General features: G+C 41.0%; 1 protein-coding gene across 2 annotated transcripts in view; it reads left to right on the top strand.

Moving 5' to 3' along the window:
- Positions 1–3748: 3748 nt before the first annotated feature.
- LOC137384346 (lysosomal alpha-glucosidase-like) overlaps positions 3749–13688 on the top strand; it is a 67115-nt gene continuing 57175 nt past the window's right edge. Inside the window, exons 1-2 of one of the 2 annotated variants that reach the window (XM_068058237.1) lie at positions 3749–4156; positions 8466–9117. In XM_068058237.1, the coding sequence (XP_067914338.1) occupies positions 8506–9117 (612 nt within the window). In that variant the 5' untranslated portion in view covers positions 3749–4156; positions 8466–8505. The other variant, XM_068058238.1, reaches the window with a different exon arrangement.

Below are 13688 nucleotides of genomic sequence, written 5' to 3' on the forward strand. Positions count from 1 at the left end.
TTGCAGTTTCCATTGTAACTGTGAACATAAGAAATTATAATGGACAGTAGTGTTGGTAAATCATGATAACTGGAAATGAGGTAGTGGACTGAAAATGTGCACAGTCATAAGATTTTTAATCACTAATCATGTTAAGAAATGGTTAATCAGATGATATTGCTATTGATTTTTGTTTTCATTTGTTCATGGGATGTGGGAGTGCTGGCAAGGCCAGCATTTATTGTCCACCCCTAATCCCTTGAGTAGGTGGTGGTGAGCTGCCTTCTTGAACCTCTGCAGTTTGTGTGATACAGGTACCCCCAGTGCTGTTATGTAGGGAGTTCCAGGATTTTAACCCAGCAACAATGAAGGAATGGTGATATATTTCCAAGTCAGGATGGTGTATGATTGATTTGGAGGGAGATTTGTCAGTGGTGATGGTCCCATGCACTTGCTGCCCTTGTTCTTCTAGATTTCTCTTAATAATTACTGCTTTCTGATAACTATCCAACAGCTTTTCAATTGTAGTGGATCCCACCATCAGTTTGGTTATATTTTTATATAACAGTTCCTGTAACTAACTTGTAACAAATCCATAGGTCCAAGTGGGTGTCTAGACAACACATCATGTGATAGGCTATTCGTCTTTCAACCTCAAGGGGATACAGGAGATCAATTTACCTTTTTTTAATGGTTAGATGGCTGCAAAGGGTTATATTGATCAGACATAAAAGGCTGCATGCAAATACATCCTTGATAGGCTACATCTGTCGAAGGGATATGGCGTTGAGTGTTGGAAAAGTACCACCCTCACAGATGGTTAGAAAGCCTTTAATAGTTCAAGACTTTCTATAAATGTCTTTCGCTTAAAAATTGCTTGAAGGATCAATCAGGTGTGTAAAACTGAAGAACATGAAAGGAAGATTAGGTAATGCTGAGACATAACAGGATTGAGAAAAGGATATAAAGAGTGGGTGCTGGGGGAGATATCTCAGAATTCAGTAAGGCTTGTTCAGCCATCATAATTCTCAAGTTCAAAAGTGTTAATGGAGGTGTGAAATTACAACCCGCTTTCCTTCATCCCACCAGCTAGGTCTTCATGCTCTGGAATTCCTTCCCTGAATATTTCTGCATCTCCATCACTCTCTCCCCCTATAAGGCTCTCTTTAAAACTAACTTCTTTGACCAAGCTTTTAGTCACCCATCCTAATATCTCCTTTCTTGTCTTGGCATTCTTTTCATCTGATTAGGCCTCTGTAAAGCATCTTGTAATGTTTTTCTATGCTTGCCTGTCAGTTATTGAAGATGTTACTGTATATGAAATAGAAGTTGCCTTGCTCAGTTGTGTACAGAAGAGAGCTTGTTTGAACAGGTCTAATTATGTGCATTTGTCTAATTTGAGTCCAACATGGCATTTGATATGAATATCAGTCTCAACATTTTCCTTTCTACATATCCAGTAAAGGCAAATACATTTAAGCTTCTAGATGGGAGATTTATTTAACCAAGAAGAATACAGAATCCTGTTGATGTTCGAAATAATTGCATTATTAACCCACATAATGCAATATGATAAAGAGATGGGCCCATTTTAAAAGCAATACAAAATAGATAAATAATTTTAATGGTGATTTTCTCAGTTTTGGATGTCATGCTTGCTGACACTTGCTCTCTCTTTATGAAAAGTGCTAAGTGTTTGGACTGCAAATAACAGCCAAGCCAAAAGATCTGTACTCAAGGGTTATATCTAACAGATAATTTTCTGAAGAATAAGGTCCGATTTCTACCATATGTAACTATTAATGTTGGGGAGCTGTAATTTAAATGTTGCTGAATCACTACATTAAAATTTATATTTGATTATGTGTAATGCATTAAAAGCTCTGTTACTGCACTTAGCAATTCTTTGAATTTCAGGATTAACTTGTCCAATTTCTTTGAAAGATAGTTTTTCAGAGCTCCCTGAAAGCACTTCATTAGAAGCTATGTTATTGAAAAGAGAATTTTTTATTTCAGTGAACCTGTAGTTATTAAACTGCTGACAAAAGCTGAGATGGAGCATTTCTTGAGTTTCGATGTGAAGTACTCTGCCCACTAACATGGGGAGGGAAAGATGTTTTCTCTACTGAATCTTAAAATGTAAGTGCATTTTATTAAATTGCTCATAATTGACCAATATTAAGGGAATTATCTGCACACATCATAACTTTTATCCCTATTAAATGTTTTATGCTTATTACTGCTGGCATAGATATTCCTCTCCCTTGATGTGACATCACAAAGTAATTTTTAAATGAGAAGTGCAGCCCATTGTCTCCATTATTTTCATAAGTCTGCTAGAGCAAAACTTCATGATTTCACATCAGGAGAACTAACAACTGGAAAGATATTCACAATAACACAATTCGGTGGAATATACTTTCACTATGTCAATTATTTGCCAAGACATTTCTAGAAATTAATATTAAGTCTGCAAAATGATGTCACAATCAATAATCTTCATCATTATGTATCACAGATATGGAGTGTGCTGACAGGCAATATCTACAATGACAGCTGCTGCCATGAAACAGAATAAATTCTCAGTGAAATAAATTACTAACAATAACTGATGACAGAGACTGATTTAAAGACTAGTCTTATTTCAGAGTTTAGATGACTGTGACAAACTGCTTCTGGATTGGAACTCCTTGCTTAATAATACTGCCTTAGAATTATTCCCATGTATTTTTATCTTGCAATTTATCTAGCAAGAGGCCAGGCACAATACAAAAGGATTTTGTTTTGGTCGAATCAATTGATTTATCTGATCCCTTTTCAATGTTGATGGTGTCCTACCCTAAATGCATTGATCCTTCATCTTGATTTCATTTAAAAAGTGTTACGAAACTCCTGGACTCCACTCAAATATTTTGGTATAGTATTGTCATTGTCTTGGGACAGCTCCAAAGGCTTTGAAGGGTCTGGCACTTTGCATTTCTAAACAAATTATCATCACATGCCCTCACGCAAAGGCTATGGCGATTGGGGTTTCCCTTAAATCAGTCCAAATGTACAGTGATTGAAAGCTTATCCTCTAATTCACTTTCCATTACCTCAGGGCTGCATCTCTGCAGTGTGAACCTTTTTCATATTAATCATTTCCTTCATTCATTATCCAACCCTGTCTAATCATTTGCTGACGGCTCCACACTATCTTTGTCAATTTCATTCAATGACACATCCTCAGTGCGCGCAATCACAATTCTCACTGTCATAGCTGAATCACTACAACTAGGTCTCCCTTACGCTTTTCGATGGATCAAATGAGAATATTGTGGTGAATTTTTAACGCGCCGCCTGACTGGAAAAACTGCCCTTGTGGCTTGGTCACCTATTATACAAAACACCCAATTTTTAGCTTATTGCGTTTTTTCGCATTAGAATATACACCAGACGCGTTTACATTTACAAATAATCACATTGAGGATCCCTCCACATGAGTGAGCATTGATGGGTCTGGGAATCTTTTAATGCAAATAATAACTATACCTTCGAAATTACTCTGAAGTCTCCCATTTCGCAAGCAATTAAGTAAGTGATTTTTTTTTTAAATGTTAAAATGTGAAACTAAAGCCTTCTGGATAGAATGGGAATGCAAAGTTACCACTCCTCGTCAGCCATGTTCCCCGTTGCTAAGAAACAACAAGCACCACCCGAGGCCACTGCCCGAGTCACGTGTCGGACTGTACCACTATTTGAGGAGGGGAGTTTGAGCATGGAGTGTTCGTGGTGCCTGCAATGGGAGGCATTGACCCCGGGGGGAGAGGGAAAGCGTGGAGGCTGCATTGAGGGAGGGTGGAGCTGGCATGTTATTCGGCTCTTGGAGACTGATTCGTTTCCGATTAAGAAACGGCATTTGACACACACTCACAAACATTCAGAATGTGTTCCTGTTTCTCCAGGGTTCAGCGGGTCCCGGAATAGCAGCAAAAGGTTAGGGTGCAGCTGAGCTACTGAGGGTTTCCAGCACTTTCTATTTTTATCTCAGCCCCATAATCAGCGGGACAGAGACTACACAGAGGAACAGGAGGAGGCCAGTCGGCCCCTTGAGCCTATTGTGCAATTCGACACCTGACTCCATTTCTGTCCTTTGACCCCAAAGAATCTATTTTTCTCAACCTTGAGTTGTAAGAGGGTAAGCATTTTCATTTCTTGTTTAAAGTCATTTTGTTTTGAAAGTATTTGGTGTTATGGACCTATCAAATTAGAAGATGTTTCTCAGCACCACGACGATGAACAGTTTAAAGGCTCATCGTTGACCGAGGTAGGGGCGGGCGTGAACAGTTGGAGCAAAAATAACTTCGAACAGTCAAACGTTGGCAATGTCCTAAAAACCAGAAATGCTGGAAATACTCAGCAGGTCTGGTAGCATCTGTGGAGAGAGAAGCAGAGTTAACGTTTCAGGTCACTGACACTTCAGAACTGGCAAATATTAGAAATGTGATAGGTTTTAAGCAATCGCAGGAGGTGTAATACCTACCCATTTACCTCCTCTCTCCTTTCTATCCCAGGCTTCAAACACTCCTTTCAAGTGAAGCAGCAATTTACTTGTACTTCTTTCAATGTAGTATACTGTATTCACTGCTCACAGTGTGGTCTCATCTACTTTGGGGAGACCAAATGCAGACTGGGTGACTGCTTTGGGGAACACCTCTGCTCAGTTCGAAAGCATGACCCTGAGCTTCTGGTTGCTTGCCATTTCAACACTCTCCCCTGCTCACATCTCTGTCCTGGGATTGCTGCAGTGTTCCAGTGATAATCAACGCAAACTCGAGGAACAGCATCTCATTTACCGATTAGGAACACTACAGCCTGCCGGACTGAACATTGAGTTCGATAATTTCAGAGCATGACGGGGCCCCCCATTTTACTTTTAGTTATTCTTTTTGCTTTTTTATTTTTTTGTGTTTCTTTTAATTTATTTCATAGTTTGTTCCGTTTTCCTACCCACTGTTTTTTTTCATGTTTGTTCTTGCGGCTGTTCGGTTTTCAGTCTGTTAACACCCTATCTGTACTAATGCTTTGTCTTTCAACATACCATTAACTTATTGTTTGCCTTTGCTCCATGACCTTCTGGTCGGTTATTCTCTGTAACCTTGTCCTATCTACACTTTCTCCTTTGTTATCTCTTGCCCCAACCCCACTTTACTTAAAACCTATCACATTTCTAATTGCCAGTTCTGAAGAAGGGTCACTGACCTGAAACGTTAACTCTACTTCTCTCTCCACAGATCCTGCCAGACCTGTTGAGTATTTCTAGCATTTCTTGTTTTTATTTCAGATTTCCAGCATCCACAGTATTTTGCTTTTTTAGTGGCAATGTCATTGATGGACTGTTAGTTTATTGCATTCTTTCCAGTGCATGTTATTCTGTGTTTTTTGAGATCCAATTTTGTAACCTCATCAATTGAAGGTGCTGACTTATGCTACATAGTTATAAAGATGTCAAGCCCTGCAGAACCTCACCAAATGGGTATTATGTTTGCACCTACACGGTGAATGTCAGCAGATTATTTGACATTGATTTGGAGCAGAAAGGCCCACGAGGTAGCCAGTTATGCAGACAACTTGGTTCCAAGGTGGCAGCCAGTATGCACATGCAAGTGAACACAGCATAAGGTTATATAAGGAAGATGCAAAGAAAATTAAATGTACCAACACAGTCTTTTAAAATAAAGCAAAAGCTTAGATTTACATACTGTTGTCAAGATGTCTGTTTGCTTTTGAAATGTTGTTAATATGTAGGTCAACACAGCAGGATTTGCACACACTGCAAGATTTCACAAACAGCAAATCAGTGAACAGTCCTGTAATCTGTTTCTGATGGTGTTAGTTGATAAGTGTTGGTGATGACTCCAGGGGAGAACAACCTGCCCTTTCTTCAATCGTGCCATGGGATCTTTTACATGTTATCCGAGCAAATAGAGGGTAGCTTCAATTTACCATCTTATCCAAAAGATAGCACCTCTGACAATGCAGCATTCCTTCAATTCTGCACTGATGCAGAGGTGAGAGTGCTACCAACTGAGTGCTGAAGTGGGAGATTTAGGAAGTGGTGATTAGATGTCCAGGGTCAGGTCGTGTGGTGGAATACCTGTAACTTTAATATGTTGGTCTATTCAAAACAATATTGTAATAATTGTAAGATTGCAGTTGATCACTGGAGGAAAGTTGACTGCACTCACTAAATATTACATAGAATTCACATCACAGAAGCAGCGATTTGGCTTATAGTCATTTACGGCACAGAAGGAGGCCATTCGGCCCATCAAGTCCATGCCAGCTCTCCACGGCGCTGTGCAGTCAGTCCCACTGGCTGGCTCAGTCCCCATAACCTTGCAAGTCGATTTCTCTCACATTGCCATCCAACATCCTCTTGAAGTCATTGATTGTCTCTGCTTCCACCACCCTTGTGGGCAGCGAGTTTCAGGTCATTACCATCCACTGCGTAAAGAAGTGCTTCTTCATATTCCCCCTGCATCTTTTGCGCAAAACTTTCAATCTGTGTCCCCTAGTCCGAGTACATTTGTTTATGGGAACAGTTTTTCTTATTTAACTTATCTAAGCCTGTCATAATCTTGTGCACTTCTGTTAAATCTTCCCTCAATCTCCTTTCTTCTAAGGAGAAAACCCCCAGCTTTTCCAACCTAACCTTATAACTAAAATCCTCCATCCCTGGAACCATCCTGGTAGAATACCTCTGCACCCTTTCAAGGACCCTCACGTTCTTCCTGAAGTGTGGTGACAAGAATTGGATGCAATGCCACAATTGTGGCCTAACCAGAGCTTTACAAAGGTTCATCATAATCTCCCTGCTTTTGTACTCATTGCCTGTGTTTATGAAGCCCAAGATCCCATATGCTTTGCAAACCACTCTCAAAATATCCTACCACCTTCAAAGATCGCTGCACATGCACCCCCAGGTCCCTCTGTTCCTGTACACTCTTTAGAACGGTGCCATTAAGTCTATATTGCCTCTCCCTATTCCTTCTGCCAAAATGCAACACCTCACACTTATCAGATTTAAATTCCATCTGCCACCTCTCTGCCCATTCTCCTAGCCTATCTATGACCTGTTGCAGGCAGTTCGTATCATCCTCACTGTTTGCTGCACCAAATTTGATGTCGTCAGCAAATTTTGAGATTCTACTCTGTATTCCAAGATCCAAGTCATTTATATACATCAAAAAAGCAGTGGTCCCAGCACTGACCCTTGGGGAACACCATCCTCTAGTCTGAAAAGCAACCATTTATTACAGCTCATTGTTTTCTGTCCTTAAGCCAACTTTTTATCCAATTGGACATTGACCCTCCTATTCCATGAGCCTCAATTTTGTTAACCAGTCTTTTATGTGGTGCCTTATCAAATGCTTTCTTAAAATCAATATAAGCAACATCCACCACGTTCCCTTAATCGACCTTCTCTGTTACTTGATCAAAAAATTCAATTACATTAGTCAAGCATGATCTGCCTTTTACAAATCCATGCTAGCTATCCTTAATTAATTCAAACCTCACTAAGTGTCAGTTGATATTTTCCCTGATTATGGTTTCTAAATCCTTACCCACCACTGGTGTCTATACTCTACACGAGCATTCTCATGCTCTTAATTACCTCTTCCCAGTCTGCTCCATATCCCTCTATTCCTTTCTCCTTCATGTAAACATCAAGCTATCTCTTAACTACAGCAATGCTATTCAGCTATCCGCGTGACCGCAAGTTCTGCATTCTCATCACTCTCTGTACAGATATTCTTCCTTCTTTATTAGATTGGTTAGTGGCTATCTTATATTTATGCTCACTTGTTCTGGACTGGCCACAAGTGGCAGCAGTTTTTCCACATCCACCCTGGCAAATGTCCTCAAGTTTAAAAATTCTATCAGATTTTGTCGTAGTTGTCGCCAGAGAAAGGAGCTGCAGCCTGCTCAATCTTTCCTGATAGTTGCAGCCTCTTAGTTCTAGTAGCATCTTTATAAATCTTATGTGCACTTTCTCTCGTGCTCCAATATTGTTTTAATAGTTTGGAGACCTGAACTGCACAAAATACTCCCAAGTGTCCTCTACCCAAGGTTCTATATAAATTTAACATTTCTTCCAAGCCTTTATATATTATTCCCCCAGAAATGAATCCCAGAACCACACAGCCTTATCAACTTGCATTGTTACTTTGGTCACTTTATGTTTCTATATTCTCAGATCTCTTTGCTCATCTGCCTCATTTAGTTTATATTCCAAGGAATACCAAAATCAACAATCTCATCCTTTGCAATATTGAATTTTATTTGCCATTAATCCACCCACTCTGCGAGCCTGTTTGTCTTCCTGTATTCTGTAAGCATTCTATCCTGATATGCTGTATCTTGTTAACATTCTGATGTATTACTAGCACGAAGCTCCCACCAATTACTTTTTTAAAAGGTACTTTTTATCCTTTATCCTTTAGGCACGCAAACCACAACTTCAAGACCATCTCCCTTTTTGTCATGTTTCCACCACATTATGAAGCAGAAGAGCAAGCCCTTGCTTCAGGAAATGCAGGAAAAGAACTCACTGGACTTTCATCTGTGGCTAAGCCAAGAATACATGCAATTGCTGCTCTTAAATATGGAGCCATTCTCCTTACTGTCATTCTAGTTGGTGTGATTACTTATTGTTATACACCAGAGTCTCTGGTAATTTCTAGATCTGTTAATATGGGCAAAACTAAACTAGACCGATTGTGGCAATCTCCAAACTATAAAAACAGAACAGAGACCTCAGAAACACTGAGCAAGTTATCATTCAATAAGAGTCATCACAGTGCCTCTCAATGTGACATTGATCCTAATAGTAGGTTTGACTGTGCTTTTAATGAACTGGTTGACAGGAAGAAATGTCAAGCTCGTGGCTGCTGCTGGAATCCAGTGGTCTATACAGCTGCCCCGCTTTGTTTTTTACCATCAAACTATCCTACTTACAACATGGATCACCTTTCTCCAACCAGCACTGGCTACACAGCTACACTGAGCCGCACTGAGAAGACGTCGTTCCTGAATGATATAATGACACTTCAGTTAAATGTAATGTATGAGACACCAGGCAGACTTCATTTTACTGTAAGTAATGGCAATTGAAAAGCTAATTTTAGTGAGATCATGAAGGAAGCTGTAGACTGTCAATGTGATAACAGTACTGATACAGTCATTATTAATCTCTAAATTTCTAGTGAATATTGGAAGTAGTAATTTTTGACCTATACGGATAAAGTCTCTTAATATATTAAAGTAATACAAATAAAGTGAATTCAGATTTTTTTTAAAAGTCAGAACAAATTTTAGCATTTCTCTCCATCAGATGCCTTCCCAAATGTGATATTTTGTTTCCAGAGGACTTTGGGTTCACCCATGTTTCTGGTAGTATCTTTCCACAGCAATACTTGAAGAGGGCCTCATAGTTAAAACATTCCTAACATAGTATGTCCAAGGGCCACCTATTTTACTATTGGAATATTTGATTTCGTCATGGTCACGGACTAAGCTGCTTAAATTGTAGACTTATGTAGGCAAATGATGAGGGATATGTCTTTTAGATGTGCAGATTTATGTTACTATTGATCACAAAGGGTGAGGAATGTGGCTAACTAGATAAAATCTTGTTTATTAATGATATCTTTATTTTTTGTTCCATTTGAGAAGGTGAAACTTGTGACTCCAATTTGCAAGAGTATGTGTCAAAAATATTCAGCCATTAAATTGCATGCAGCTGATTGACAGTTAATTTTGTGTAGGCTTGCTTTGAATGAGCTTGTTCTTTGAGGAATTGGAATCTGCTTTTTATAAAATACCAAGAAAGTTGTGATCTATGTCATGAGTCAACAGAACCTGGACCTCCTGGGTCAACAGAAGCTCTGGCTAACTGTATAGTATTTAAGATTTTGCTCTAGATTCTTTTGTCTGTTTCTCATTTATAGCTTCTGGTGTTATTTGCCTCATCTGTCCTCTATCAAAGCTGGGAAACTCACATCACAATGTGGTGGTAAAAATAAGCAGGCATATGTAGCCCTGAAATTGTTCTTCGATTAAAGCTGCAATAATTTAATCTTATTTCTGCGCACTTTTCTCAATGAAGAGTACAGGATGGCATGCCAGGAGCAGCACCAGGCATACCTAAAAATGAAGTGTCAGCCTGGTGGAGCTACAACACAGGGCTACTTGCATGCCAAGCAGCGGAAGCAGCACGTGATAGACAGGGCTTAGCGATCCCACAACCAATAGATCAGAATGAAGCTCTGCAGACTTGCCACATCCAGCCGTGAATGGTGGTGGACAATTAAACAACTAACAGGAAGAGGAGGCTCCACAAATATCCCCATCCTCAATGATGGGGGGGCCCAGCACATCAGTGCAAAAGACAAGGCTGAAGCATTTGCATCCACCTTCAGTCAGAAGTGCCAAGTGCATGATCCACCTTGGCCTCCTCCTGAGATTCCCAGCATCACAGATGCCAGTCTTCAGTCAATCCGATTTACTGCATGTGCTATCAAGAGATGGCTGAAGGCACTGGATACAGCAGGCAATAGGCCCTGACAACGACCCGGCAAAAGTACTGCAGACTTTTGCTCCAGAACTAGTCACACCACTAGCCAAGCTATTCTAGTACAGCTGCAACACTGGCATCTACCCAGCAATGTGGAAAATTGCCCAAGTATGTCCTGTCCACAAAAAGCAGGACAAATCCAACCTGGCCAATTACAGCCCTATCAGTCTACTCTTGATCATCAGTAAAGTGATGGAAGGGGTCATCGACAGTGCGATCAAGTGGCACTTGCTCAGCAATAACCTGCTCACTGACATTCAGTTTGGGTTCTGCCAGGGTCACTCAGCTCCTGACCTCATTACAATCTTTGTCCAAACATGACAAAAGAGCTGAACTCCAGAGGCAGTGAGAGTGACTGCCCTTGATATCAAGACAGCATTTGACCAAGTATGGCATCAAGGAGCCCTAGCAAAACTGGAGTCAATGGGAGTTCCTCATAGTAGTGTCCTAGACCCAACCATCTTCAGTTGCTTTATCAATGATCTTCCCTCCATCAAAAGGTCAGAAGTGGGGATGTTTGCTGATGATTGCACAATGTTCAGCACCATTCCCAATTCCTTAGATACTGAAGCAGCTCATGTCCAGATGCAGCATTACCAGGACAACATCCAGGCTCGGTCTGATAAGTGGCAAGTAACATTCGCGCCACACAAGTTGCAGGCAATGACCATCTCAAACAAGAGAGAGTCTACCATCTCCCCTTGATGTTCAATAACATTACCATCACTGAATTCCCCCCCACTATCAACATCCTGGGGGGGGGGGGTTATCATTGACCCAAAACTGAACTGGACCAGCCACATAAATGCTGTGGTTGCAAGAGCAGGTCAGAGGCTAGGAGTTGTGCGGTGAGTAACTCACCTCCTGTCTCCTTAATACCTGTCTACCATCTACAAGGCACAAGTCAGGAGTGCAATGGAAACTCTCCACTTGCCTGGATGGATGCAGCTCCAACAGCACTCAAGAAGCTCGACACCATCCAGGATAAAGCAGCCTGCTTGATTGGCACCCCATCCACCACCTTCAACATTCACTCTGTTCACCACCGACGCCCAGTGACAGCAGTGCGTGCCATCTCCAAGATGCACTGCAGCAACTCACCAAGGCTCCTTCGACAGCACCTTACAAACCTGTGACTTCTACCACCGAGAAGGACAAGGACAGCAGATGCACAGGAACACCACCACCTGCAAGTTCTCCTCCAGCCACACCATCCTGACTTGGAACTATATCGCTGTTCCTTCACTGTTGCTGGATCAAAATCCTGGAATTCCCTTCCTAACAGTCATTTTGGTGTACTTACACCCCAACGACTGAAGCGGTTCAAGAAAGCAGCTCGCCACCACTTTCTCAGGGGCAATTAGGGATGGGCAATAAATGCGGGCCTAGCCAGTGACGCCCATATCCCACTAGCGAATTTTTAAAAAACACCCACCTTTTGTCATGCTCCTGCCTTCATTCATCGCAGTCCTATTGTGCATATCTCTAAACATTATTTTATTGTCTTTATCTTAAATTGCTGTTAGAATTTAAAATGGCATATTTAATTCCTGGTGTGATTTCAGTGATCTTTTCTTGATTTGTTTCTGTATATTGCTCGTCAGACTATAATATGCTGATGCAGTGCATTCCTTTAATATGTTAATGGCACCCACAACATGAGGGAGGGTCCAAACTAGTTTCAAACTCTTTAGCTTGACTTTGAGACCAGTCAGAATCCTATTTAGATATGTGTATGGCGTGCGCATTGCTGATGGTTGATTCTTCTGATTTCAGCAACATTATCCAATCTCAAATAGAGCTGATTGGTAATTAGCACCCACTTTCTGAAGCAAAGATAGCAAAGACAGTGGAATAAATAATTCAGTAAATAGCTGAAATGAATGGTTTGCATTGCAGTAATTATTAACTTTAGGCTGCGCTTGCTGACAGTGCAACCACTAGGTGGCGCAGTACTTGCACATGCGCAAATGCAGGCTCTTCAACTGGAACGTCAGTGTCTGCGACATTCAGGCAGCTGCCAGGATTAAAGATGGCGCTGCTCAATTTACCACAGGAAATGCTTATGGCTAGATGGTTCTAGCAAACTAACCTTACATTAAGTTGGATGGAAGCCCAGTAATATGCTACTATGTAGTTATAGGATGCTAACTGTAATCCTCAGATCCATTTAATATTCCAGTAATCCTATTAAATACAAAACAAATTTTATGATTGAATTTCCATTGGAGGATAGTGAATTGGCACCCCGATCAATGGAAAGAAAATCAGCTAGAGTATAAAATGTGCTGCCAATTCGTTATCGTGATTCATTTATATGACTAACCAGGACTGATTTCACCTGAACGCAGCTGCTAGCTCCTGCAATAGGAGGGATGTGATTGCACTGGCGAGGGTGCAGAGGAGATTCACCAGGATGTTGCCTGGGCTGGAGCATTTCAGATAGACGGGATAGACTAGGGTTGTTTTCTTTAGCGCAGAGAAGGCTGAGGGGGAACCTGATTGAGGTATACAAATTATGAGGGGCACAGATAGGGTAGATAGGAAGAAACTTTTTCCCTTAGCGGAGGTGTCAATAACCAGGGGGCATAGATTTAAGTTAAGGGGCAGGAGGTTTAGAGGGGATTTGAGGAAAAACCTTTTCACCCAGAGGGTGGTTGGAATTTGGAATACACTGCCTGAAGGCATGGTAAAGGCAGGAACCCTCACAACATTTAAGAAGTATTTAGATGAGCACTTGAAGCACCATAGCATACAAGGCTACAGGCCAAGTGCTGGAAAATGGGATTAGAATAGATAGGTGCTTGATGGCCAGCACAGACATGATGGGCAAAAGGGCCTGTGCTGTATAACTCTATGACTGTATGAAACCAAATTGACTTTAATCATCTTTTAAGAACTTGTATGTGAGACTAGAAATATATGTCCCTGTTTGGGGTTAAAAGGAGGATAGGATTTAATATCACCTTCAGGTGCTCTAATTGGCTGGTTTCTCTCCCAGCACAACAATTTATCCGAAGATAGTGGGCCCGTCGCCATACCATTGTCCTCTTGTCATCTGTCACATCTCCAGTACTGTGGCAGCTTTCAC

Source organism: Heterodontus francisci, chromosome 26 (genome assembly GCF_036365525.1).
Source record: "Heterodontus francisci isolate sHetFra1 chromosome 26, sHetFra1.hap1, whole genome shotgun sequence".
NCBI classification, from domain to species: domain Eukaryota; kingdom Metazoa; phylum Chordata; class Chondrichthyes; order Heterodontiformes; family Heterodontidae; genus Heterodontus; species Heterodontus francisci.